Source organism: Pygocentrus nattereri, chromosome 18, assembly GCF_015220715.1.
Source record: "Pygocentrus nattereri isolate fPygNat1 chromosome 18, fPygNat1.pri, whole genome shotgun sequence".
Lineage (NCBI taxonomy): Eukaryota > Metazoa > Chordata > Actinopteri > Characiformes > Serrasalmidae > Pygocentrus > Pygocentrus nattereri.
The window spans coordinates 11158793-11183032 of NC_051228.1; the positions used below are offsets into that span (position 1 = coordinate 11158793).

At 40.1% G+C, this 24240-nt stretch overlaps 2 protein-coding genes across 3 annotated transcripts; one reads left to right on the top strand and one right to left on the bottom strand.

The window, feature by feature from the left end:
* Window positions 1-251: 251 nt before the first annotated feature.
* ddx56 (DEAD (Asp-Glu-Ala-Asp) box helicase 56) lies at window positions 252-11985 on the bottom strand. Its single transcript, XM_017720370.2, has 14 exons — window positions 11829-11985; window positions 10723-10884; window positions 10424-10578; window positions 10158-10328; window positions 9850-9940; window positions 7143-7387; window positions 5094-5240; window positions 3902-4015; window positions 3725-3819; window positions 3218-3291; window positions 3021-3110; window positions 2832-2937; window positions 2638-2735; window positions 252-1087 (listed from the first exon to the last, which is right to left on the bottom strand). Exons 1-14 carry the CDS (start codon window positions 11883-11885, stop codon window positions 1022-1024), a joined length of 1671 nt encoding a protein of 556 aa, XP_017575859.1. The 5' UTR covers window positions 11886-11985; the 3' UTR covers window positions 252-1021.
* Window positions 11964-24240, top strand: ccar2 (cell cycle and apoptosis regulator 2). Of its 2 annotated transcripts, XM_017720368.2 has the most exons (19): window positions 11964-12268; window positions 13812-13835; window positions 13919-14004; window positions 14111-14225; window positions 14343-14478; window positions 14601-14718; window positions 15342-15488; window positions 16345-16558; window positions 16704-16814; window positions 16979-17142; window positions 17322-17448; window positions 17577-17693; window positions 18164-18304; window positions 19342-19569; window positions 20216-20362; window positions 20466-20574; window positions 20666-20863; window positions 21992-22149; window positions 23813-24240. In XM_017720368.2, exons 1-19 carry the CDS (start codon window positions 12110-12112, stop codon window positions 23858-23860), a joined length of 2547 nt encoding a protein of 848 aa, XP_017575857.1. In that variant the 5' UTR covers window positions 11964-12109; the 3' UTR covers window positions 23861-24240. The 2 variants fall into 2 exon arrangements, with proteins under 2 accessions (XP_017575857.1, XP_017575858.1); XM_017720369.2 differs by lacking the exon at window positions 13812-13835.

A 24240-nucleotide genomic window follows, 5' to 3' on the forward strand; every position in this document is an offset into this window, starting at 1 on the left:
TATTATGAAGTCTTAGTTTTTCAAATTGTGAGTAGGAATGTATGTTTCATGTAATGTAATCAGAGTAATTGTGGGGGAACTAAAACACCAAGGTTAGAAAAAGCTTTTTTTTTTTAGTTTTTGCTGTCTTTGGGATTCGAAGGTACACTTCAAAATCTATCCATTACAATAACTCTGTAGTGTACAGTACTGTATAAAAGTTTGTGTATTTGCTGACCATAATACTAAATTTAGAATAAATACAGATAACGTTAAAATAATAAGCGGTGTGTTTTATTTAGGCATTTACCCAGAGAAATGGTTTTCAATAATTTGATAAGATGCCTGACATTTGCACAGTACTGTATAAATATCATCACAGTTAATTAAAATAGAGAAATTACGAAATGCTATACTTTTGAGGAACACTAAACATTTGTGTATTTCAAATTATATACAAAACACAGAAAATCATGAAATGAAAAGTGAGAGGGGATTTGTTCTGTTCCAAAGCAAGACAAAAGCTCAATTTTTTAATGGAATAGGACACAATGGTGCCATCACTCATCTTTGACTGTGAATGAGTGTGACATGCTTCCACTGTTGGGAACAACTGGTGAAAGGGACTGAAAAAACCTGGGGGCTCTAATAAATTAAACCCAAAACTGAACATGTTCCTCATATAAGAAATACTGAGTTTCAATTAACTCTCTTGTAACTGGCTTCTGGTAGCTTTTTCTCTGTATAAGTTACCTTAAAAATATTGGAACTCCTTCCTAGAGATGTTTTTTCCTCTGTAGGGATTGTTCATTGTCCGCTGATTTGCCTCACAGCTAAATGATCATTTAGGCACTTGATAATTAACTCAGTCCTTGGTTTGCCTGTATTCAATAAGAAGAGTTTCCACTTAATGTCCATATAGCTTTTCATGGCAACAATTAAGCAATGACATCCCAATGTTTCCACTGGTCTGTAGAGCCCAAAGTTGCAGTCAGCGCCGGAGGCCACTAAAAGATTCTTGGCTCTGGTCGGTCCATTGGTGTTAGGTTTGGCTCTTCTTTCCTGTGTAGCGGAAACTTTTCAGGGGGTTCTTGCCTCTGATGTTCTTCTGCAAGACAAAAGAAAGAACAGAGACCTTTCAGGCTACTTACCTTTATACACTGATAAGATGACTGAGCTCTACTCTGATTAGCTTTCCTGTATTGTGCCTCATTCAAAAAAGCAGTCTAAGCTGAATCACTCCTTATAACTTCAGTGTGAATGGGTGAGGTAAACAGCTGTAGGCTGCATATGCCGATATATAATGTTTTGTGGCATCACAAATGAATTAATTTAAAAAAGAAAATCATGGGAGAAACAAACTTCCTGTCCTTTTCTAAACTAAACAAATTGGAAATAATATGCAAACACTGTCAACATTTAAAAACACCATTCACTATCTAAATCTATTGAAACCAGGCAGCAAAAACAGCCTGTTTTGAAGTCAATGTTTTTGCGAGATCACAAGATCCAACTCATATATACACAGATCAGGCATAACAATTTGAAAAGCTCCTTGTTTCTGCAGTCATTGTCCAATTTATCAGCTCCACTTACTATATAGGTGCACTTTGTAGTTCTACAATTACAGACTGTAGTCCATCTGTTTCTCTGCATACTTTGTTAGTCCCCTTTTACCCTGTTCTTCAGTGGTCAGGACCCCATGGACCCTCACAGAGCAGTTACAATTTGAGCGGTGGATCGTTCACAGCACTGCAGTAACACTGACGTGGTGATGGCGTATTAGTGTGTGTTGTGCTGGTACGAGTGGATCAGACACAGCAGTGCTGCTGGAGTTTTAGACACTGTCCACTCTATTAGATGCACCTGCGTTGTTGGTCCACCCTGTAGATGTAAAGCCTGAGACGATAGCTCATCTCTTGCTATATAGTATGAGCTAATCATCCTCTAGTCCTCCATCAGTGGTCACAGGACACTGCCCACAGGATGCTGAACTACAAAGTGCACCTATATAGTAAGTGGAGCTAATGGACAATGAGCATAGAAACAAGGAGGAACATTTATTTAGAACCATTTTGCCAACTGTGTTTGCACACTGGAATTAGACCCCCGCATTTAACCCATCTGTGCAGTGAAACACCCACATGCATGTATACATACTGCTGTATAGATACCGATATGTATGCCCTCAATCGAAGTGCCATTAAAGGCAGGTACCAACAGCTTAGCAAGCTTTGACTGACAGCAGTCAGTCAGGGTTGTGATTGGATAAGTCAAACTCACTTTCTGATTGGACCAGTTCAAGCTTTCCCCATTAGTCCATCAATTTGCGGTCAAAATACGTGCTTATCTGAGTGTCTTTTGAATGAAGCTAGGCAGCCAATGACAGCAGAGCTTGTTTATCTTCTCAGTTTTAAACAATCCTGTTTACTTCTAATACATACAGAAAGGTTGGAAAATGGCCCTGTCAAAATTAATTATGGATTATTCTTGGTACATATATCATGCAGATGTTTCGTTAACATTTAATCTCAAAGTTTAAAAAAAAAAAAAAAAAAAAGGATGACAAGTGTAGGATATGGGCCTATTAACATTATTTACATCAGACTTCTACATCAGACTTCTGTTCTTCAAAAAATTAGCCGATTTCTGTCTCACCTTAAAGGCAGTTTTCACAGCTCCCTTTGGATTGTGCCTCAGCCTCTTCTTCTTTCGTCGTGTGAGGGGATTGACCATATTCTTTAGTGTGGGTGGAACTAAAGCAGGTATGAGAGAAAATTTACCTTTCTAAATACCTTAGGCACCAGTAACATCACGTACAACATGTACAGATTATACAAGTAATCTCTTACTCAAGTAATCGGGCACGTTTTTCAGATGGGGTTTGATAATAGCAGGATGGAGGTCTTTGTCGTGACGTAGCAGCTGTAGATCTCTGGGGTTGTCTTCAAAGTACGTCTGGATAGGATCAAAAACTCACTAAAGTTATTCAAAAAACTATTTTTAAAAATAACAACCATATATAGTTTAGCTACACTAACCTTAAGTTTCTCCGAGTTCAGCAGTTCTTGCTTAATCTCCTTTAATCTGGCCTCCTTCACAGCTTGCTTGGTGACAGAGCGCATGGCATCCTACAGACCCAATTAAAATCAAGTAAAATCAGAGAAAATGAACAAAAGAATTTGCTTTAATGTACATTACGTTGTATAATGATTGTGTGTGTGTGTAGTCATCATACCCGACATCTGTATCTAAACCCCTCTATTTCCTCCTTTTTGAACCCATATGGCTTCAGTACACAGTCTGCATTTTCTGCATAAAAAGGGGAAGAAAAAAATCTCAACGTAAATAATTCCAATTAACAAGAACTGTCTGGCAAAAAAAAATATTTTTCACTTAATTTTTCACATTTAAACCAAGTGTAACTCATTAACCAGACATATTAGTGTGTGAAATTTGCTTCTTGAATTGGAGCTATATGGCCAATGTACAGACATATACACTGTTATTAATAGAAAAGAAAAAAATTAAGAAAATTAAAAATACTTTTGCAGGTCAGATATGATTGTGTGGCGGGCCTGATCTGGCCCACGTGCTACAGAGTGTGAATTTCTAGTTTAAAGTCAAGTAGGACCACCTTCTTATCCATTCTTAGAGAACGGATTAAATTATAGAAATTACTTATCAGATAAGGTGGACAACAAAGCTAAATTTAGTAAACATTGAATCCTCAATCATGTGTTACCTCCAGCAAGCGCATTCTCAACATCCTCCAGTAAAGTAAGCTCTGAATGGGACACAAATGTCAGCGCAGTGCCACGGTTGTCTGCTCGAGCGGTTCTGCCGATTAAATGAAGAAATCAAAGTAAGCTTACTTACTATGACCAACAGATTTGAAGGAGCAAGAGAAGTTCATGTTCACCTGCCAACTCTGTGGATATAAGATTCAACAGAGGTGGGAAAATCAAAGTTGATGACATTCACCACGTTCTGGAAGTCAACACCTCTGGACACACCATACTCTTTATCTTTGCCTCTGAAAGACACAGAAGCAATGCAAAAGTTACATCTCTACATTTCATTAATATTTATATACACAAACAATCCTTGAAAATGTGTAGTTTTAGGAAACAAACAACATGGCCAAAAGTATATAGACACCTGGTCATCACACCCATATGAACTCGTTGGACATCTCATTACAAAACCAGGGCGTTAATATATAGGTGACATATTTCTTTATGAACCTTTACTTAGTGCATGGGGCAGAGTCATACTGAAACAGGAAAAGGCCTTTTTGCAACAAAGTTGGAAGCACATAACTGTCTAGAATGTCTTCGTATGCTGTGGTGTTATTATAACCCTTGAGTGGAACTAAAGGACCCTAGACGATTATCCCTCCTCCACCAAACTTCACTGTTGCCACAAATGCATGTAGGCAGCATTCTCCTGACGTCCACCAAACCCAGATTTGTCCATCAAACTGCTAGATTGGGTAGCATGACTCATCACCCCTGAGAAATCATTTCCACTGCCACAATGTCCCATGGTGGCATTCTTTACATCATCCCAGTGGATGCTTGGCATTGCTCGTAGGGATCTTAGGCTTGCGTGCAGCTGCTCAGCCATGAAAAGCCTTTTCATTAAGCTCCTGACACACAGTTCTTGTGTTGATCTTGCGTCTATGGTGGTTAGGAACTCTGTAGGGAGTGATGCACTTCAGCATTCAGCGGCCTCCTCTGCAGGTTTGTGAGCTGTACTGCTTCATAGCTAAGCTGCTGTTGTTCCTAGACACTTCAATTTAATAAGAGCATGTACAGATGCCCGGTGCAGATCTTGCAGGTCAGACATTTCACCAAATGACTTGGTGCAAAAGTGGTATCCTATGACAGCACCATATTTAAAAGCTCATCAGTATAACTTTTTCTGCTACCATTGTTTGTCTATGGAAACTGCAAGGCAATGTGCTTGATTTTCTACACCTGTTAGTGTGGCTGAACTCAATAATTAGGAAGTGTCCACATAGTTTTGGCCATATAGGGTATATTGTGATGGTAAGGAACTATGTATGCAATATGTTGTTCTATATGTGCCGATTGTCTGGTCAACCATACGTTCTGCTTTTTGCTGAGCTCTTCTTCTTCCTCTTTCCCTTGGCTTCTGCACTCTGGGAAGTGGATGCTGGTTGCTCAAGCCCTTGCTCATCTGTGGCTATGATGTAATCATAGAATCCATGGTTGAACTGTGATATGATGTGACATCTAAAAGATAAAGAGAAAATTCAGAGTGTACAAAAGCTGTTATATTTGCATAAAGACAGCACTAATCTGTTGGAGTAAATGTACCTGCTGAGGCAAAAATGTGTGTGTTGAGTATATATCCAGAGAACTGTGTTTTTAGTTCCAGAAAATTAAAATTGATTGACTTTGGATTCCTGCAGGCCAAGTGATTAATATCTTTGTACTGGAAGAAAATGGATGCACCCTCAAATCATATGTGGATGAAGGAGATGGCATCCTGTATTGTACTGGAATGACTCACTCATATTGTAAGGGGAAAGGGAGTAAATTTTGAAGAAATGTGGTCACCGTTGACTGAGTTTCTGAAACATTATGAAGGAAATGAATTTTTTTTTGGGGGGGGGGGGTGTAAACCTTATGTCAACTGTACTATTATCACTTGCTTGTTTTGTAATATTAAAAATCTATTAAGGGAAAGAAAAAAAAAGACAGCACTAATCCATAAAGTTTACATTGATATTGCACAGGTTAGTCACCAGCATCTGGCTGATGTACATTCACTGGCTGCTTTTCTAGCTCTACCATGTAGCTTGACCTTGCTGGTGTAGAGTTACAGAGTGTAGCCCATCTGTCGATGTACAATCTGTGTTAACCATATATTCAAGCCTTTCAGTAATGTTCAAAAGCTGCTCTTGGCTGGATATTTTTGGGTGGTTGACCATTTTCAACCTAGCTGTGACACTGACATGTAAAATCCCCACCAACACAGCCACGCCTAGCAGTTCCATGTTACCATGACCACTATCATATCAAAGTCAGCGCTGTGCTGAGTGTGGTCCGCCAATCATGCATGAGGTAGAGCAGAAGCATCCAGCCTTATCCGCAAAGGGTTGGTATGGCCGCAACTTTTCATTCTAACAAAGTAGGAGCACACCTGTTCAACTGATTGGAGAAGTGTATACATCTACATAGTGAATCTTTAAGGTAGGTAGAGCTTTCTAATTTAATACAGTAAGGTAGGGTTGGCAATATGACAATATTTGTGAAAAATTCTGGCACAAAATGCTTTTCTGAGCATGTATTGGATATCAATGTTACTTAAAAACACTTCCCTGTAAGTGTATGTTTGACTGTAAAGATTGCATAATTACCCCTGTAATTGGATTTAGTGCAGCACAGGAAACAGATCATTTGTATTACTGTTTTGACAGTTTTTCATTTTTTGTGTGGCACTCTTTTCCAACTTGTCAGAAAAAACATATCTTGACAAATCATGCATCTTAAAAGATCATGACTTTTTTTTTTTTTGCCATATTGCCCACCATCAATCACACAAATCTGTTACATCTTACATTTCCTGATGTAACTTGAAATGTCTGTTTTCCATAATCTGTACTAATAAAAATATAAAGGACTGTTGGCATTTTAAAATTGCGTACATGTTCTGAGTCTCTGTTTTCAACAATATAAAACCAATTTGTTATAAAATGCATTATTCTACCACTCTTTAACTTCATAAGTTTCAAGTTAACTGTAAGAAGCTATAAAAAAAAACAAACAAAAAAAAGACATTTTACAAGTGTTTGGAAAGATGAAAAGCGCTATAGAGGATTCTATAATAAGTGACAAAGTTGAAGAACATTGAGAAAGTTGCTAACATTCAGAATGATGCATATTTAAAAAGCAGTGATCAAATCTCAGGGCATACAACTAATCAACACATTATTATAAAGAGATCTTTACACTGCATTAGTTTGTGAGGTTCTCAAAACCACTACATTAAATTGTGCAAGTTATAATGGAATAAAATAGTTAACTGCTGAATGGTAGTAGAAAACAGGTAAGTCTTCAATTGCACTGTCAGTAGTCTAGCAGGTCTAGTAGTCTAGTCGGTTATTGTCTATTACTGCTGTAAGTACTTGCCTAGAGTGAACAGGAAGTTCAGAGTTGAGGACACAGGCAGGAATGCTGAACTGCTCTAAGAAGAGCTTGAGTCGGTAGCAGCGGTCCAGGGAACCCACAAAGATGAGAGTTTTGCCTTGCACCAGGCCCAGTTTGAGGAGTGTGTAAATAAGCAGGAACTTGTCATCCTCCTCCTCACATTTCACACTGTACTGTTGCAGCTGAGAGCTCTCTGGCAGGTATGAGCCTTGCAGCTTCAGGGTCACCTACAAAGAAGAGGAGACACCATTAGGATTTTCCTAAAAACTCTGAGACACAAATGAATACCAATCATAGTGGATGATTTTGTTTACAGCTGCCTGGCCAGCATGGCATAGAGCAGGGGTCACGAATAGGAGGACCGCGCTCTGAGTCCAGACCCAGACGCTATCCTATGCGGACCTGAACCTATAACCGATAAACTATGGATAGTGATTTAATTTCAATGGGTTTGGTCCCATTTTAATCGGCGTAACTTTGCTAGTCTTTACGGTAGCTTTATCAGCCCAGGAAACACACGGACCAATCGCATGCGCTGTAAACATCGCACGTGATGCTACTCAGCCAATCAGATCTGTGCATTATGATGAGCACTGAGACTCGAGTGAGTGATGCACACACAGAGAAGGGAAGAGGTGATACATTCGAAGAAGAAAGTGAGTCAGAGTGAAGTGCTCTAAAAAGAGAAAACTGAAATATTCTTGAAATATGACTGAAATGTACATTATTTGATTTGACAATCAGTTCTTGACCACATAAGATGTTAATATACCTACTAGGCTACTTCAGTTTACAGTATATGGCACTGAATCATAACGCAAGTTAGACATTATGATGTTCCGGACCTTTGCTTGAGAATATTTTCCCTAACTGTACCTTACGGAATTTTAATTAAAGACCCCTGGCATAGAGGAACACAATCAGATGTGAGAAACTTGTTACTCAGCTGCATAACACTTGTAATCTGAATTGAGCCACTGCGAAGGGAAAACAAATCAGCAGCCAGTTTATTTCTCCACTGCAGTCGATCACCAATGATACTGCTTTGTAGTCTGCAGAACATTGCCCCTTGAGGTGGCAGAATGCTCTATTACATCTCAGTTGAAAACGTGTCTGTCTGCCACAAACGTGAATGCAGCATAATAATCCGCAATGTAGGACTGGGCTATTGTCTTAAGCTTCAAGTTCTCTTCCGAAAGCAGCATTTACCAGAAAGTTAATTAGTCAATACGACTGAACTCTGATTGACTGCATGTCTGCTACATAATAACAAAAAGCTTGAAAGTCTATCCTGTTATCCTGTGTTAAAAAGCACACCGATTTAATAGAAGCACATCAGGTATACAATGTATTTTTTTTTTTTTTTTTTTTTTTACACTGACCAAGTTGAGCATTTTTACACTCACATAAAAAAATGTAGTGTTATTCATCTTGTGCATCACCTAGAATCTCAACTTTACCCGTTGAAAATACAAATTTGTCAGCATTGGAGCACAATTTACAAGTGTAAAAAGTTTTCGATGCCACTTGAACACAGTATTAATCTTAGCTGCTTTTAAAGGAGATGCTGGTATCATTTGCGAAGATGCAGAGGACAAACAAATCCTTCTAACATTTGCCAAAAAGTCCTTCGTTGGAACAACCAAGATCCGTTGGTTTGGTTGTCCCCATGCCAATAGCAGGGATGAAAATGATTGGTCAGATGGTTAATATCGCCAGCAAGAGTTCAGCATTTGGTGTGCAAGATAGAAGTTTCACAAATGCTTGAGCTAATTTACCATCATCTGAAAAAAACTGAACAAATCAATGACGCTTGGCGTATACAGTCCTTTCTGAATGCAACTCCAAGCTGTGGGTGAGCGGTTGCCTTTAAGAGCAAGACAGTGAGCTTTTTCCAGTCCAAACACCATCTTTAAAAGTTATTAAAGAGTTTTTTCTTGAATATAGAGAAGAATTACATAGCCTGTAACTTAAGAAGCAAATTTGCCAATGCATTTGTTGTTGTGGTTGGTTATTATACATGACAGTCAAATGACCTTTTCCGTCATTGTAGAGGGCTCTTGGCCACAGTCAGCAGCAAAATGCACAAGACTTGCGAATGATGCAGAGAAGTCTTGTTCATGTTGCTAACACTGTGCAACCTACATGACTTAATCTTCACACACTTGCCACAAACCATGTTGAGTTGTTCAGTATTCTCAAATACATTTGCTTATGAGGTTTACGACCACATACCACATGTATGGTGTACGCCAACTATAAAATGAATCCCAGCGATACAGCCTAATACTATGGTAGATACACAATACCTGCACATGGACAGAAATGCCAATAAAGCTCACACTATAGTTTTTTTTCCCCCCTTTTTCAAGGCTTCATTCCACCGTCTATTGGGTACCACTGCCAGTACTGCTATAGTAACCTGTAAACACAGCATTCCAGTTTACGTGATGCCTCCTTTACTTGTCAGGTATTTAGTTGAGTAGCTCCAGTGCGAAACTAAGGAAAAAACACCTGACATCAAACATATCTTTGCTGACTCTAACTATGTTTGGGGTGGATTTTTTGCCAAACCATTACTTTCTTTCAACATCGTCACATATTCCAAGGCCAGAGTATTTATTTTCAATAATAACAACATTTCTTTAACTGCAAGAATGGCTCCAAAACATGCCACTTGTTTACTTACAGGATTGTGTAGAACCAGCTCCTTCAGGGCCTGAACATCATCGCTGAATGTAGCAGACATAAGGAAAGCTTGGTAGATCTTAGGTAAATGGCTATAGGAGAAAAATATGACCATGCTTTAGATTTGGTTCACGTCTCAAACCACACAGACAGTAATCTCAAACAGACCTGCTTATGTGATTTTTGACACCAAACAACATGCTGTTTTTACAACAATGGACAAAAATAGAGACATTCAAAACTTCAAACCAGATTCTACTGTTTGCACTTATTAAAGCTGTGAAGAGCGCTACGGTTTGAAAGGCTCACCAGACGAGGTTCTTAAGATCAGTCTCAAAGCCAAAAGAGAAGAGCAGGTCAGCCTCATCAATGACCAGCATCTCGAGAGAGGAATGCAGCACCAGGTTCTGGGCAGCAATGTGGACTTGCACTCGAGATGGTGTGCCCACCACAATGTCAGGCTTTTCCATCAAAATGGGCCTAAAGTACCAAACAAAATTACAACATTAATGTAAATACCATTTACACAACTACGTTTCAAGCAGCTAATCAAATGTACTTAAAGGTGGACTGACCTCTGTGCTGATAATTCTGTTTTGCCAGAGATGTCTGCCACTTGAACATCTCTAGCACAGTAAGCAGTGAGCTGACGAATCATGGCCTGGACTTGCTGGCCCAGTTCTTTGGTAGGAACCAGTACCAAAGCTCTGACCGCCTGCTCCCGCACAGTCTGCCACAAAAACAAGATGCTGTCATCTGCTAATTTGTTTTATGATTGACATCCTATGAACTCCTCCTATGATCAATGGAGTTTCCCAACAAGCTTAGGAAGAATCATCTGGAAAGTGAGACAAACACAAAATCCACAGTTTACCTGCTTAGAAGTAAGGATCCGCTGGATAACAGGCACTGCATATGCTGCTGTTTTTCCTGAACCTGTTCGAGCTCTGGCCAGAAGATCCTTTCCTTCCAGAGCCAAAGGAATGGCTTTCTCCTGAATAAGGGTTGGCTCTGCCCATCCTAAGTCGGCGATCGCCTGACAGGATTGACAGAAAATAAGTAAGTAAAGTAAAGTAAGTAAAAAAAGACCAAGAGTACAGCAAGGTAGCACGGCACCAATCAACCACACTACAAGTGCCTTGTTTATGATGGTTGAAAAGTGGTAAAACTGATAAAAATACGTTTTCTTTGGGGACTATTTTGCCTGACAATACCCTGCATGTATCCCTCCACCATGAATGGATTAAAATTAATTGACAAAGTTTGTTAAAGACCAAAACTTCATCACTATTACAAAACATCATCTTAGACATTAGGCAGCGTTTTCATAATCATTTTATGTGATACAACGTTTCTGTGATGGAGCTTTTAGAGGCTTTATAAACTCATCAGATGTCTGGTTCCCATCACCACCACTGTGAACAATTCTGACTAACAATTTGAGTACGTTCCTCTAAAACTGAGCATTTCGCTTCAATCCATAAAAATGTTGACATTTTAACCATTTTATGCAAATAATTTTTAAAAATAGGTTCTTCTTCTTAAAGAAGAAAATGTAGGCGTCCTATAGTTATATAATTAACGAAAATGTCAGGTGAGAACAAAGACACAGCGAAATGTAACTGGGATATGGGCACTGCTGACTAGCATAATTTAACCACGAACTAATACATAACCTACAACGCTAAAATTATCTTCTTGTTAGAATGTTCCCGTTCCACCTTAAAAGATGCGGAGGCACCAAAGTAACGGCTACACCATTTAATGTGGAACGGGAAAATTCGAATAAGAAGCTGGCAAATACGAAGCCAACTTCAGCCTCGTCCACTAGCTACGTCTTAGGGAACACTGCTGTGGTAAAATGTCAGAAATGTTCAAATGATCATGTCCAAAGCAAGTTTTCGATAGCGGATTACCAGTTAGTTAGACACTGAGCACAGATTACAACCCGTCAAACATTTCATTAAATCCGAAAAATACCTTTAAAAGGCGATCGTCCAAGCCCATCTCATGGAACTGAAGCTTGTCGGCTGCCATTTTCTTCCCACGTGGGTTTCCGAGGGTTGAAGAGGGGCGCTGAAATGAGAGCGGCTCGTCGGAGGAAGCAGCAGCGACACCAGCTGGAATAGTTTTTCGTACAAATTGTGATGTTAATTCTACTGAGATAAAGATACCCCATACCGCATTTCAATGCGCAGCGCGTCGCTGCATTGAAATAGCTCAAAACGTTTGAGATAGTTTGATTTAGCTTGGGTATTTTTATGATGAGGAGATCCAGGGCCGCGGAGTCGGTCCGCCGAGCTACAGCGCAGAGCTGCTCCAACCGCGTGGTGGCAGCACCGCGCCGGAGGCATGGCAGCCCGCCGCAGTGCCAGTCGAGCGGACGACGAAGACGACAAAACGCTACACACAAATCGGAGGTAAGTTTACGCTTGGATACGTAAAATTTCGCTTCAGGCGAAACGACAGACTTGACTAATATTTCGCTGAAAGAAAAGTAAAGTCCAGTTAATGCGGTATCTGGCAAGCGGGTTCGACACGGTTGGCCAGTGTTTTAGTAACGTTCCTCCCAGTCCCGGTTAGCCTAGCTATGTTAGCATTGATGTTATCGTTATCATGAACCCTGTTCACGAAGAAACGGACACCCGGACTTCGGCAACGTTAGTGTTTAGAAGGAGCTTAAATGTAATGTTTTGGCAAGTCGTGTCTTGATTCGGGTAAAATGGCGAAAGCAGTTTGTTGTCCTAACACTTTTCCTTTTAGCAACTAATAAGTTACGTTAGGTTGCAACATTCAGCTTAATTGTCGTTAACCTAGTTAAGATACGATTTCGAGCAACGATTCGATATTTTGGATGGTAAAAGTTGTTGGATTACATTATAGCTTTTAAAGCAGGGCTGTCCAAAATGTGGCCAATAAGGACGTTTAATTCGACCCCCAAGGAAGCTACAGTAGCTGTTTGCTCTCTCTCTCTCTCTCTCTCTCTCTCTCTCTCTCTCTCTCTCTCTCTCTCTCTCTCTCTCTCTCTCTCTCTCTCTCTCTCTCTCTCTCTCTCTCTCTCTCTCTCTGTGAGTGCGTGAGTGTATACAAAAGTTAATGTGTGACATATATCCGTAGCTATGTGTAGAGACTATGTTCATGTGTGTACACGTTCATATTTTCCTGTTTTCACATTTGGTTATTGTTTTGTCATTTTTTTTTTACCCTCTTTCCACCACAAACATTGCACTTTGGCCCCCCCTGATAAAAAGTTTGAGCACTCCTACTTCAGAGTCTGGCATGCTCTTCAGAGCGAGATGTTCCATATTTTTACTGTTACACTGGTCAGAATATGCCATACGGCAAGTTACAAGTGAAGTCATGAGGCTTTTATTGTAATTTCATCTATGTACAAGTACACAGTGGAGATATAGTGTGCAAACAAAAAAATTAAGATAGAAACAATATAATAAAGTAAACAGACATGACAGTCCAGCACTGACACAGCACACATTTCTGGGCATGAGGAGGTGAGAATAAGGTGCAAAGATTTTAAACATGCTGTGATCTGTGAGTTTACGCAGTCAGATAACATATATAAATACAGCAGTTTACACAGGGTAGATTAGAATCCAGAGGTTTTCAGCTCCAGTTCTGGGGAACTGCTGCCTTTGGCCCAGTTTCTTAGAGTCAAAATCATCTTAAGTGGTACAGAACATGTTCAGTGTCATGCTTTCTGTACAATAAAAAAAAAAAAATCTTTGTGCCAAGATACTTTTAGGAAGCTTGACCCTTTACAGTTTCTGCTATTGCTTACCACAATTCTGCTATGACTCACGAAAAACTGAGCCCTAAGTCTTGCAACTGTGCAAGTCCCCATGGATGAAGTGACAAACACCTGGATTAGAATATGCTGCTCAACAAGGGTATGCATTTTCTATATTGTATCAATTAGATGTTTCTGAATTCTCCTCTTGCATGCAGAAGCAAGCTAATATGGACACACAGGTACATTTCTACCTTAAACAAGAGTTTTGACAACAACAAGCTGTTTTCTGTAATTTGCGCTAAATGAAGGATTGTATTCTTAGATGAGGCAGCGGGTCTTCACCGGCGTTGTGACACAGCTGCAGGACCACCATGGGATAGTAGACCAGGAGGTGCGCTTTCCCATAAGGTCTGTTTTTCTTTAACTGCTGTCTGCAGGGGGGCAGGGATAGGAATTTGCATAAGAGTACAGTGTGATATGTTTGTGAGCTCACGGTCAAGTCGCTGTTCTCCAGTGTTGTTGTAGGGAGGGTGCCCTTGGTGGGCGAGAAGGTGCTGGTAAAAGCGGTGCAGGATCCATTACAGCCAGTCAACTGGACAGCCCAAAGAGTGCAGGCTCTTAATGGGCAGGTAGGCTATATTTGTGTACTGTGTTGGAACTGTGTGCTAACATTTTTGCCATGATTGTAGAGTTATACAATTTTTCTTGGTTTCTCCTTTCATTTCCACCCTACCATCTTCTATTAGCCGTTCAAGTCGCCTCCTCCCCTGTTACCCTCCATGTCAGCAAACATGAAACCAGGCATATTGGGAAACAAACCTCAACCATTACTGAAATCCCCCAAAATTCCTCCACTTATTCCAACTATGCAACCAAATCCAGGTAAGTCGTTACTACTACAAGAATCACTGCTTTAACTAAAACAGTCGCCTTGTGGAATTCTGAACAGCACGGTTTATTTGCAATTAATAAATCATTGCTATATTTATCCTGATATTTGTTAGGAGGCATGCACCCAATGCCCCATCACCAGCAAATGCCATGGGGTGGCCCTTTTGATGGCTGGGGTGGAAGCAGGAAGAGGCACAGTGAGCCTGTGGGAGGACGACGAGGTGGACGCTGGTGAGTCATCATGTTACCACGTTTGTTCCCTTTTATATTTGTTCTCCCTCCTTCAGAGTCTTTTCATAATAATAGAACAGTGAAGGCGAACAAGTTTAGTTTCCTTATTTAATCCTTTACTCATTTAAGTCATTGTTTGATCGGTCTTTAAAGATGGTCTTATTAAGTGGACAGCAAGACATATATAGTTGTTTGCATTTGGCATTTCCATGCATCTCAAATGCATCTCCTATGACCCCTTATGATCAGATTTCATGACTGGTAAAAGGGAGCCACAGATATTTTACGTTCTCTTGTCCAACAAAAATGTTCCACAAGTTTTTGTTCTTGTTTGTGTACATGTACAGGCTTTTAGACCATATGGAATATGATCATGTGTGTCCCTGACCAACTTCAGGGGTGGTCTGAGTGACCACGTTACAATGAGCCTCCCAAATGCATTGGTCCCCATTCACACCTGTACTTGGCACTGTGTACTTATGATCAAATCACCCAAGACTCATGTAAATGCCCATGTTAATGTGAACAGGGATTTGGTCACAGCCTTGAGTGTTTAGTTCCTGTAACTGTTTGGGACTACACCAGGCATCCAAATGACATCCACCTCATGTCATCTTTTCCAGGGAGGAAGGTGGGAGTTCTTGGGGAAGCGACAGCGTGCACCAGAAGAGGCGGAGATGGAGAGTCATGCCTGAGGAAGAAGCACCAAAGAAGAGCACACCTGTAGCCAGCCAGTGCATCCCTCTCTTCTCCTGTTTTCCACGAGACAGGTTAGTTCATTCAAATGGTACAAAGCAAATTTGAGACAAGCCTTTGCTTAATAATTACTGTGCCTTCAGTGTTGTAAGAGAGCCTCATTCAGTAACAGTAACTTCATAGAAGGAAAAAATTAGTCATATACGCAGTGCAACACTCCTAGTCATATTATGTTTTATTTATTTTGTAAGTGAAAAAAAGTTAACCAGTCCTCTGCAGGGTGATAATATGTAGGGACTTGGAGCCCTCTCTTGTGGAAATGAGTAATCACACGTAATATGTGGAAGAATGTTTTGTAAGGACTGTTGTGCTTCTGAGTCCTTCCCTGAGTGGATGAATCTGATGTTTGTGAGCAGGTTAGAAGCGTATTCAAAGAGAACTGTCAAAATGTGGTGGGGGGGTTTGTGGGGGTTTTTTTTTTTTGGTTTGTTTGTTTAAAAAAACAGAAAATATTTCCTCCAGAAATATTGCTTCTTTTAATTTTAACCAACAAAACCTTACATCCTGCAGCTTTAGAAAAAAGGGGAAAAAATAATACGTAAAAAGTAAATAGAAAATCTGCCAGAACTTTTGCACAGGCCAGATGTTATTTATGTGTTAAATTTAGCAAGTTAGTTATTGTGCCTTAAAAAAAGCAGTTCTCTGTAGAGGATGTGTACTTTATTTTTCAACAAAATGTAATTTTACCAGGGTTGTACACACTTTTTGTGTGTGTGTGTGTGTGTGTGTGTGTGTGTGTGTGTGTGTGTGTGTATATATATATATATATATATATATATATATATATATATATATATATATATATATATATATATATGAGATTTTGTTTATTATAGTCTTTGTGTTCATCCCTATATTTCTGTCTTTCAGCCAGGCCTTGGACAGTCTGGAACTGCAGCGGCGCTACCCACACCTCCACGCTCCTGCCTCACTCTTTCACGTGCAGCTCTGCTGGCCAGAGAGTTTTCCTCCTAGCCAGCCTCTGCCCCTCGCAGGGCCCTGCTTCTTCCATGTGGGTGCCAGCCAGGCAAAAATAGATGTTTCAGAATCAATGGACTCCACTGACACAAGCTTCTCAGTTAAAGTAAAGTAACATTTTGTTCTGGTTATTTTTCTTCTTTTATTATTATTATTATTATTATTATTATTATTATTATTATTATTATTATTATGTAAATGTTTTTGCCAAGTGACTTACACACATTAATACATTTTTATTGCCCTTGCAGGTGATGTTACTCTCCATGCCAGATATAGAGGACTTGTACTCGCAGTGTTGCAGCTGTTTAGAGGGTGGCCAGGCAAACGGGGATATAGTCCACCCTACAACACTCTTCAAGGTTAGAACATTCTGTCCTCAGTCGGTTATTTTTGCAGTAACTATGATGAAAACAAACATCTTTCATTCTGTAATTGAAGCTACTTCAAAAATCAGTTCAGTCTGATTTTATATATTACAAAAATGTACCGTAATTTCTCTCTCTTGCTCAATCTCACATTGCAGTTCTTGCTGCTAGAGAAAGCAGGGGAGCTGCAGCTCCCTGGAGGTCCTTGGTCTCCCAAAGTGGACGGATCTAATCCAGCCAAAGATAGCAGTGTTCTGATCCGCACTGCAGTCCGCTGCGTGAAAGAGCAGACTGCTCTGGATCTTACAGCTTGTACACAATGGTCAGTGCTTAAACATTGAATATGAATATACAACTTAAATAATGTTATTTGAAGTCTATTGGCTTTTTTTTTCTCTGAATAATTTTGTTGTAGTCTGACAGGTGCCGTGCTAACTATGTTATGTATGTGTTTTTTTTTTTTTTTTTTTTTTTTTTTTTTTTTTTTTTTTTGGGCATAAGGCACAAAATGGCAGAGCTGAGAGTTCTTGCTGGGAATAAAACTGAGACGGTTGTGATCTTGCTGCCAGATGTGTGGAATCTAGTACCGACAGCAGAGGAGTGGGCTAAGTCACGGAACGAACAGAGGGTTAGTGAGTACGGTGTCCGAGTCATTCACTATGTACATATACTGAATGTTGTCATTTGTAAAATGTTCATTTTTCCATTACCAACTGGAAAACACAGTAAAATGTTGATGTTTTGTCTGTATTGCAGGATGATGAGTCTCCTCTCCCTGAAGCAGCCTCCCTGGTGGTCCAGCCCTCTGCAGGCCTGACACTGTCAACTGTCTCCCTCTCATCTTTACTGGAGCGGACTAAGGATACATTTGAGGTTTGCTCCTCAACTCTGTCACACACAGACAGCCAGTAATTCTCATAATGTTTTATAAAGTATTAAAAAGGGCACAGAACTCACAAAATTAAAGTTGCCTTATTTATATTTTTTCTCATTGAAATGCTTTTTCTGCTGCTGCAGAGGGTGCTTACTTGCTGGTTTAGAAAAAAGCTCTTCTGCTCTTGTTGTGCAATTCATTTTTTTTTGACGTTCCATATGATGCATTTGAGTAAAATAAGAATAAGAACTTTGTCTACATAAACATATAGCACTGCCAGACAAACAAGGGAAACCAAAACATTTATGCTACTATTGCGCCCAGACAGTAAATAGTGGCCCATTATATAAGAATTATTGATGGATAAATGTAATTTGCTAGCCTTTTTCAATCATGAACTGTGTTTTGCATAATTGGTTTCTTCTTGTTTGTAAGCCTGTGTGCTTCTTTGTCTGCTTGTTGGTGTCAGGTTTGTTTGGTGGGTGAGCTGTTCAGCGAGATGCTTCAGAGGGACTTTGGACTGCAGCTGTATCACTCTCTCTCTAGCCTGCCTCCGAGTCCAGGTTTTCCTCTATCCAAAGCTAAGACTGAAGACAACAGCACTGCCCTGGTAGGTAAAAGCCATGTAGAGCAACACACATTGGGGGGGGGGTTGCAAGTTGCAAGTTTACACTGGTATCTAAAAATTTTTTATCTCTTTGACGGTCTTTCTTTTGTTGTTATTCATGCTCAACTTTAAATAATCTATCCTAATCAAACACCTGGGAACTAACTTTGGGTCAATAATTGATTTTTTTTTTTTTTTTTTCCTAATCTATGGTTTGTTCCAAAATAGATACATGCATATCATTTTAGGCTATGCAAACAGAACATCAAAAGCTAATAATTAACTACACACATGCATACTTTGAACACCAATTGAAAAGATTATAATGTGGTTTTGTAGTCTGTCCGAGAATGCTGGGAAACGTGTAAATGAAACGAAGAACTGCTGTAAATGAGATCTAATCTTTGGTACAGAGTAAAGTGGACAAGCTGGTCCAGAAGAAGAGTGGCAGTATTTTGGTTTCCAAAAAAGTGAACTAAAAGAACCACTAGGTATTAGTGTTACATTCTTGTACAGAACACAGCAACCATTAATGAATTAATTGAATTGAATTTACAACCATTTGTCACTGTGTTTGCACACTGTGAAATTAGACCTCTGCATTTAACACATCAATGCAGTGAAACATACATGCATGCTAGTGAACACACACACTAGGGGGCAGTGAGCACACTTGCCTGGAGCAGTGGGCAGCCCTATCCACAGTGCCCTGGGAGCAATTGGGGGTTAGGTGCCTTGCTCAAGGGCACTTCAGTCATGGATTGTCAGCCAAGGGGATCAAACCAGCAAACGTCCGGTCACAGGGCTGGTTCCCTAACCTCCAGCCCACGACTGCCCCCACTATTATATATTATTAAATAATATTAGCACATAGTCCGGATGGTAATTTTATGGCGTTTGTTACTGTTATTTGTATACTTCGAAAGTGCACCAATATGATATGGGTAGCTCATAAAATGAGCAATCAATGGCTACTGTGTGTTCAGTGCTGATTTTAACAACTTACACACTGATTCTTTTTCTCTTTTTCTTTCCTTTAGGAAGAAGAGCCTAAAAAGACGGACAAGCAGGTGAAAAAGAAAGGAGCTAATGATTCCAAGAAAAAGAGAACAAAAGAAGAGGGAATGGAGGAGGAAGAAACTGTAACGAAGGACGAACAGGACCAACATGAAAAGCAACCAGATGATCAGAAGGAGAGCAAGAACCAAGCAGTGGGTGAAGAAGAACTGACCAGTGGCACTTCAGACAATCAGTCACTTAAGGACAATGTAAGGACAAATTATTTTGCATGGAATCTATGTGGACTTATTTGATGTATGTAGTGTTTTTTCACTTTGTGTTTTTGCTATTTTGACCTTTTTTTTTTTCTTTTTTTTTTTTGCTTTTCTTCTTACTCTTTCAGTTGTGTTTTCTGAAGTAGCTTAAGACTTCTGGGCCAGCACTATTTTTTACGTAACTGCAGAATTTGCATCTTTGACACTGATTGATAAATCTATGAATATTGAATGTGATTTATTTATTTATTCATTCATATTTAATCGTTCTTACGACTAAAGGCAAGGCAAAAAAATACAAACTGCTTAGGAATGAAAAACACTATTTAAACATTTAATCTCCACGAGAGTCAGTTAAACCTAGGATAACCAATGCACTGGTGCATTTTCCAGTGCCTGCAAAAGAGTTGTTTAAACTTGGGGTAAACACAATTGATCATAATAGCAAGTCTCAGGTTCATAAGGTTAATAGTGACCACTTTAGTACTTGTGTTGACATCAATGGTTGACCTATTCATATTATAAAAAATTATCTGTTTTGCTTGTGCCATTACATTGTAAGGAACTTGACAGTGCTGTATTTGATAAACCAGAAAATTTATCTCTAATGCATCCTCACATACTCTGTCTTTTTCTAAAGGACCAGTCTGTGGGCCAGTGTGTAGAGCTACCTCGCAGGGTGCTCCTGTCCTGGGTGTTTTTTGACCGGCAGCTCACCGGCCACTTGAAAGAACAGGACCTGCAAAATATTCTGCTGTCCCTCGGGCTCTACCTCAACACTGCTCAGGTTTTTACTTCCTTTGAAATTTTGGATTTAATCAAACGTGTCACATTCAAAACGAGCTGAATTGAAGGAAATTATGTTCTTTCCAAACAAAAAATAAATTTAGGCGCAGGACCTTGTTCGAAAGGCATCAGTTGGCGGGCAGTGCTTGTACCGCAAACTCTGCTCTCGCTGGACAGACCCAGAGGAGGTGGCATATGACCTCAGTGCTGAGGGTATGATTCATATCTCACCCACACCTAAGCAATCATTCTTATTTATGAGCGCTTCTGTTTATATTGTCCTCCATCAACTTTATGTGCTCAGGAAATAAAAGTTTGTTGCCTGGCCTGCCTACTAAAGAGAGAGGCTCTTCTCGTCGCTCATCCAGCAGTGTTAACTCTGATGTAGTCACCTACAAAGGGACTGTGGTGAACATTCCCAACCTGCTGCAGGCCTTAGAGAGCAGCAAGGCAGCACAGCAGGAGCTGGAGAAACGCATTGCAAGTCTGCAGGCCACACTCGGTATGGCAAGGAAGTTGCATGTTTTAAATTTTTTTTTCTCTCTGCCCAGTTCAGTGGTAGACAAGTTTAGGCTAACACTATACAAACCTTGTCCTGCCCATTTTAGTTTTTCCTTTCTACTTAGAAGTCAGATATTGTCAAGTTGCTACTCTTAGCTGTTGATTTATGTGTCTTAGTGCCCAGAAAATCTTGGATGCCCCCCCACAAACTCAGTTAGGTATAGCAAGTCAGGAAATTAAATGGGTCTACTTTAAAGAGTATAAAGATTAAAGATATATTTAAAGTACATTAAAAAATTATATATATATTTTAATGTACTTTAAATATAAACGTGTGTGTGTAATATATATATATATATATATATATATTTTTTTTTTTATTTTTTTTTTGCCATCAGTGGCAATAAACAGAAAATGGAGAGGGGGAAAACTACCAGCAGTGTTTTTGCACATGTTTTAAACCATGAGAGCACTCCTGTACCACAAATCGTAACAGTGGCATGACTAACCATCACTTCCATTCACTGACTCAGCTCCTCCAAACTCACAACAGAAACAAACATCCACTACTGGAAAACTTGCATGTGGTTCTTCTGAAGAATCTATTGTTTTTGTATAGCACCAGATAGAATTGCAATTAAAGAGTTTTGTAGTGGGGTTATAACCTTCCAGCACAAACAGAAAATATGCCCAGTTTCCTGAAAAGCATCTTGGCTTTAAGGTCGTTTTAACTGGTAATGAAGAGCGTATATTCATTTAAGAATACCCAGCCCCATTTATTGTGATCTCACAATTTTTATGGTTGCTGCTGGCAGATAAGAGTAGGATTCTCATGCTGTTAAAGTAGTTCACTCAGCAATTATTAGGATTCCATCATGACGTTTTGATGGACTTGTACCTTTAGCACAGCTGATGTGGATTTAAATTTGAATTAAAATGTAAAATGGACGTGTTCATCATGCAGTGGTTTTTACACCCGGGTATACACAAAAATATACGCACAAGATGACCTCCAGGACAAAGATTGAGAACCTCCGATGTTAGGGTTCATACTTACATTGATTAGATGTTTATGACCTCCATTGAAAATTTTTGCTTAGGTCCATATGTCTGCCCTTATATCTTTCAGAGGCTGCTGAGGCAAAGCAGGAGTCTGATCAACAAGAGCAGCTGAAGAGTAGTTTGGAGAAAGCAGAGATGCTCAACAAGGCCTACGAGAAGAGCCTGAAAGAGAATGCTGGCCACATGCTTGACGTCATCGAGAAGATGCAGAAAATGGTAGACCAGGTAATGACCATTGCGGAATTTGCTCATTCCTCAGTGATTTAAATACACTGCTCAAAAAAATAAAGGGAACACTCAAATAACACATCCTAGATCTGAATGAATTAAATATTCTTATTGAATACTTTGTTCTGTACAAAGTTGAATGTGCTGACAACAAAATCACACAAGACTCATCAATGGAAATCAAATTTATTAACCAATGGAGGCCTGGATTTGGAGTCACACACAAAAATAAAGTGGAAAAAAACACTACAGGCTGATCCAACTTTGATGTAATATCCTTAAAACAAGTAAAAATGAGGCTCAGTATTGTGTGTGGCCTCCATGTGAGTTTATGACCTCCCTACAATGCCTGGGCATGCTCCTGATGAGGTGGTGGATGGTCGTCTGAGGGATCTCCTCCCAGGCCTGAACTAAAGCATCCGCCAACTCCTGGACAGTCTGTGGTGCAACATGGCATTGGTGGATGGAGCGAGACATGTCCCAGATGTGTTCAATCGGATTCAGGTCTGGGGAACGGGCGGGCCAGTCCATAGCTTCAATGCCTTCATCTTGCAGGATCTGCTGACACACTCCAGCCACATGAGGTCTAGCATTGTCCTGCATTAGGAGGAACCCAGGGCCAACCGCACCAGCATATAGTCTCACAAGGGGTCTGAGGATCTCATCTCGGTACCTAATGGCAGTCAGGCTACCTCTGGCTAGCGCATGGAGGGCTGTGTGGCCCTCCAAAGAAATGCCACCCCACACCATTACTGACCCACTGCCTAACCGGTCATGCTAAAGGATGTTACAGGCAGCAGATCGCTCTCCACGGCATCTCCAGACTCTGTCACGTCTGTCACTTGTGCTCAGTGTGAACCTGCTTTCATCTGTGAAGAGCACAGGACACCAGTGGCAAATTTGCCAATCCTGGTGTTCTCTGGCAAATGCCAAGCGTCCTGCACGATGTTGGGCTGCACAACCCCCATCTGTGGACGTCGGGCCCTCATACCGTTCTAACCGTTTGTGCAGACACATGCACATTTGTGGCCTGTTGGAGGTCATTTTGCAGGGCTCTGGCAGTGCTCCTCCTGTTCCTCCTTGCACAAAGACGGAGGTAGCGGTCCTGCTGCTGGGTTGTTGCCCTCCTCCGGCCTCCTCCACATCTCCTGGTGTACTGGCCTGTCTCCTGGTAGCGTCTCCAGCCTCTGGACACTACGCTGACAGACACAGCAAACCTTCTTGCCACAGCTCACATTGATGTGCCATCCTGGATGAGCTGCACTACCTGAGCCACTTGTGTGGGTTGTAGAGTCCATCTCATGCTACCACGAGTGTGAAAGCACCACCAACATTCAAAAGTGACCAAAACATCAGCCAGAAAGCATAGGTACTGAGAAGTGGTCTGTGGGCCCCACCTGCAGAACCACTCCTTTATTGAGTGTGTCTTGCTAATTGCCAATAATTTCCACCTGTTGTCTATTCCATTTGCACAACAGCATGTGAAATTGATTGTCAATCAGTGTTGCTTCCTAAGTGGACAGTTTGATTTCACAGAAGTTTGATTTACTTGGACTTATATTGTGTTGAAGTGTTCCCTTTTATTTTTTTGAGCATTGTATAAAGACTGTATTTTATTTCTTGCTTATAAAATTACTTTTTATCCCCCCCTTGTTTACAGACGACAATCCTTACACGGACAAAGGAGACAAAAGGAACGAAGGACTAACAGTTTGCTCTTAGAAAAAACAGGAAGCTTTTTAATTTATAAATCTGTATTTTTCAGCTGTGTGGAACTCCATTTGGACATGGAGTAATGAGATTATTATTTTTTTTTTCTTCCCAATATGTTAGACTGCTCAGCGTCATGTTAAATTCAATGACAAGGTCTGAAAATTCCTGTAGATTTTTCTTTAAAAAAAAAATCATTTTTGATTAGTTTCTTAGAACTTGCCAAGATGCTTTAAACTTGCCCTCTGTGAAGATGATAGACTGTGGACGACGTTCATGTCAGATTTCTGTGGTTTACTTTTTATTTGTTTATTATTTATCTTTTTTTAATCTTACAAGAGGTGAGAAGTATATTAAAAGACTGCATTTTGGATGTTG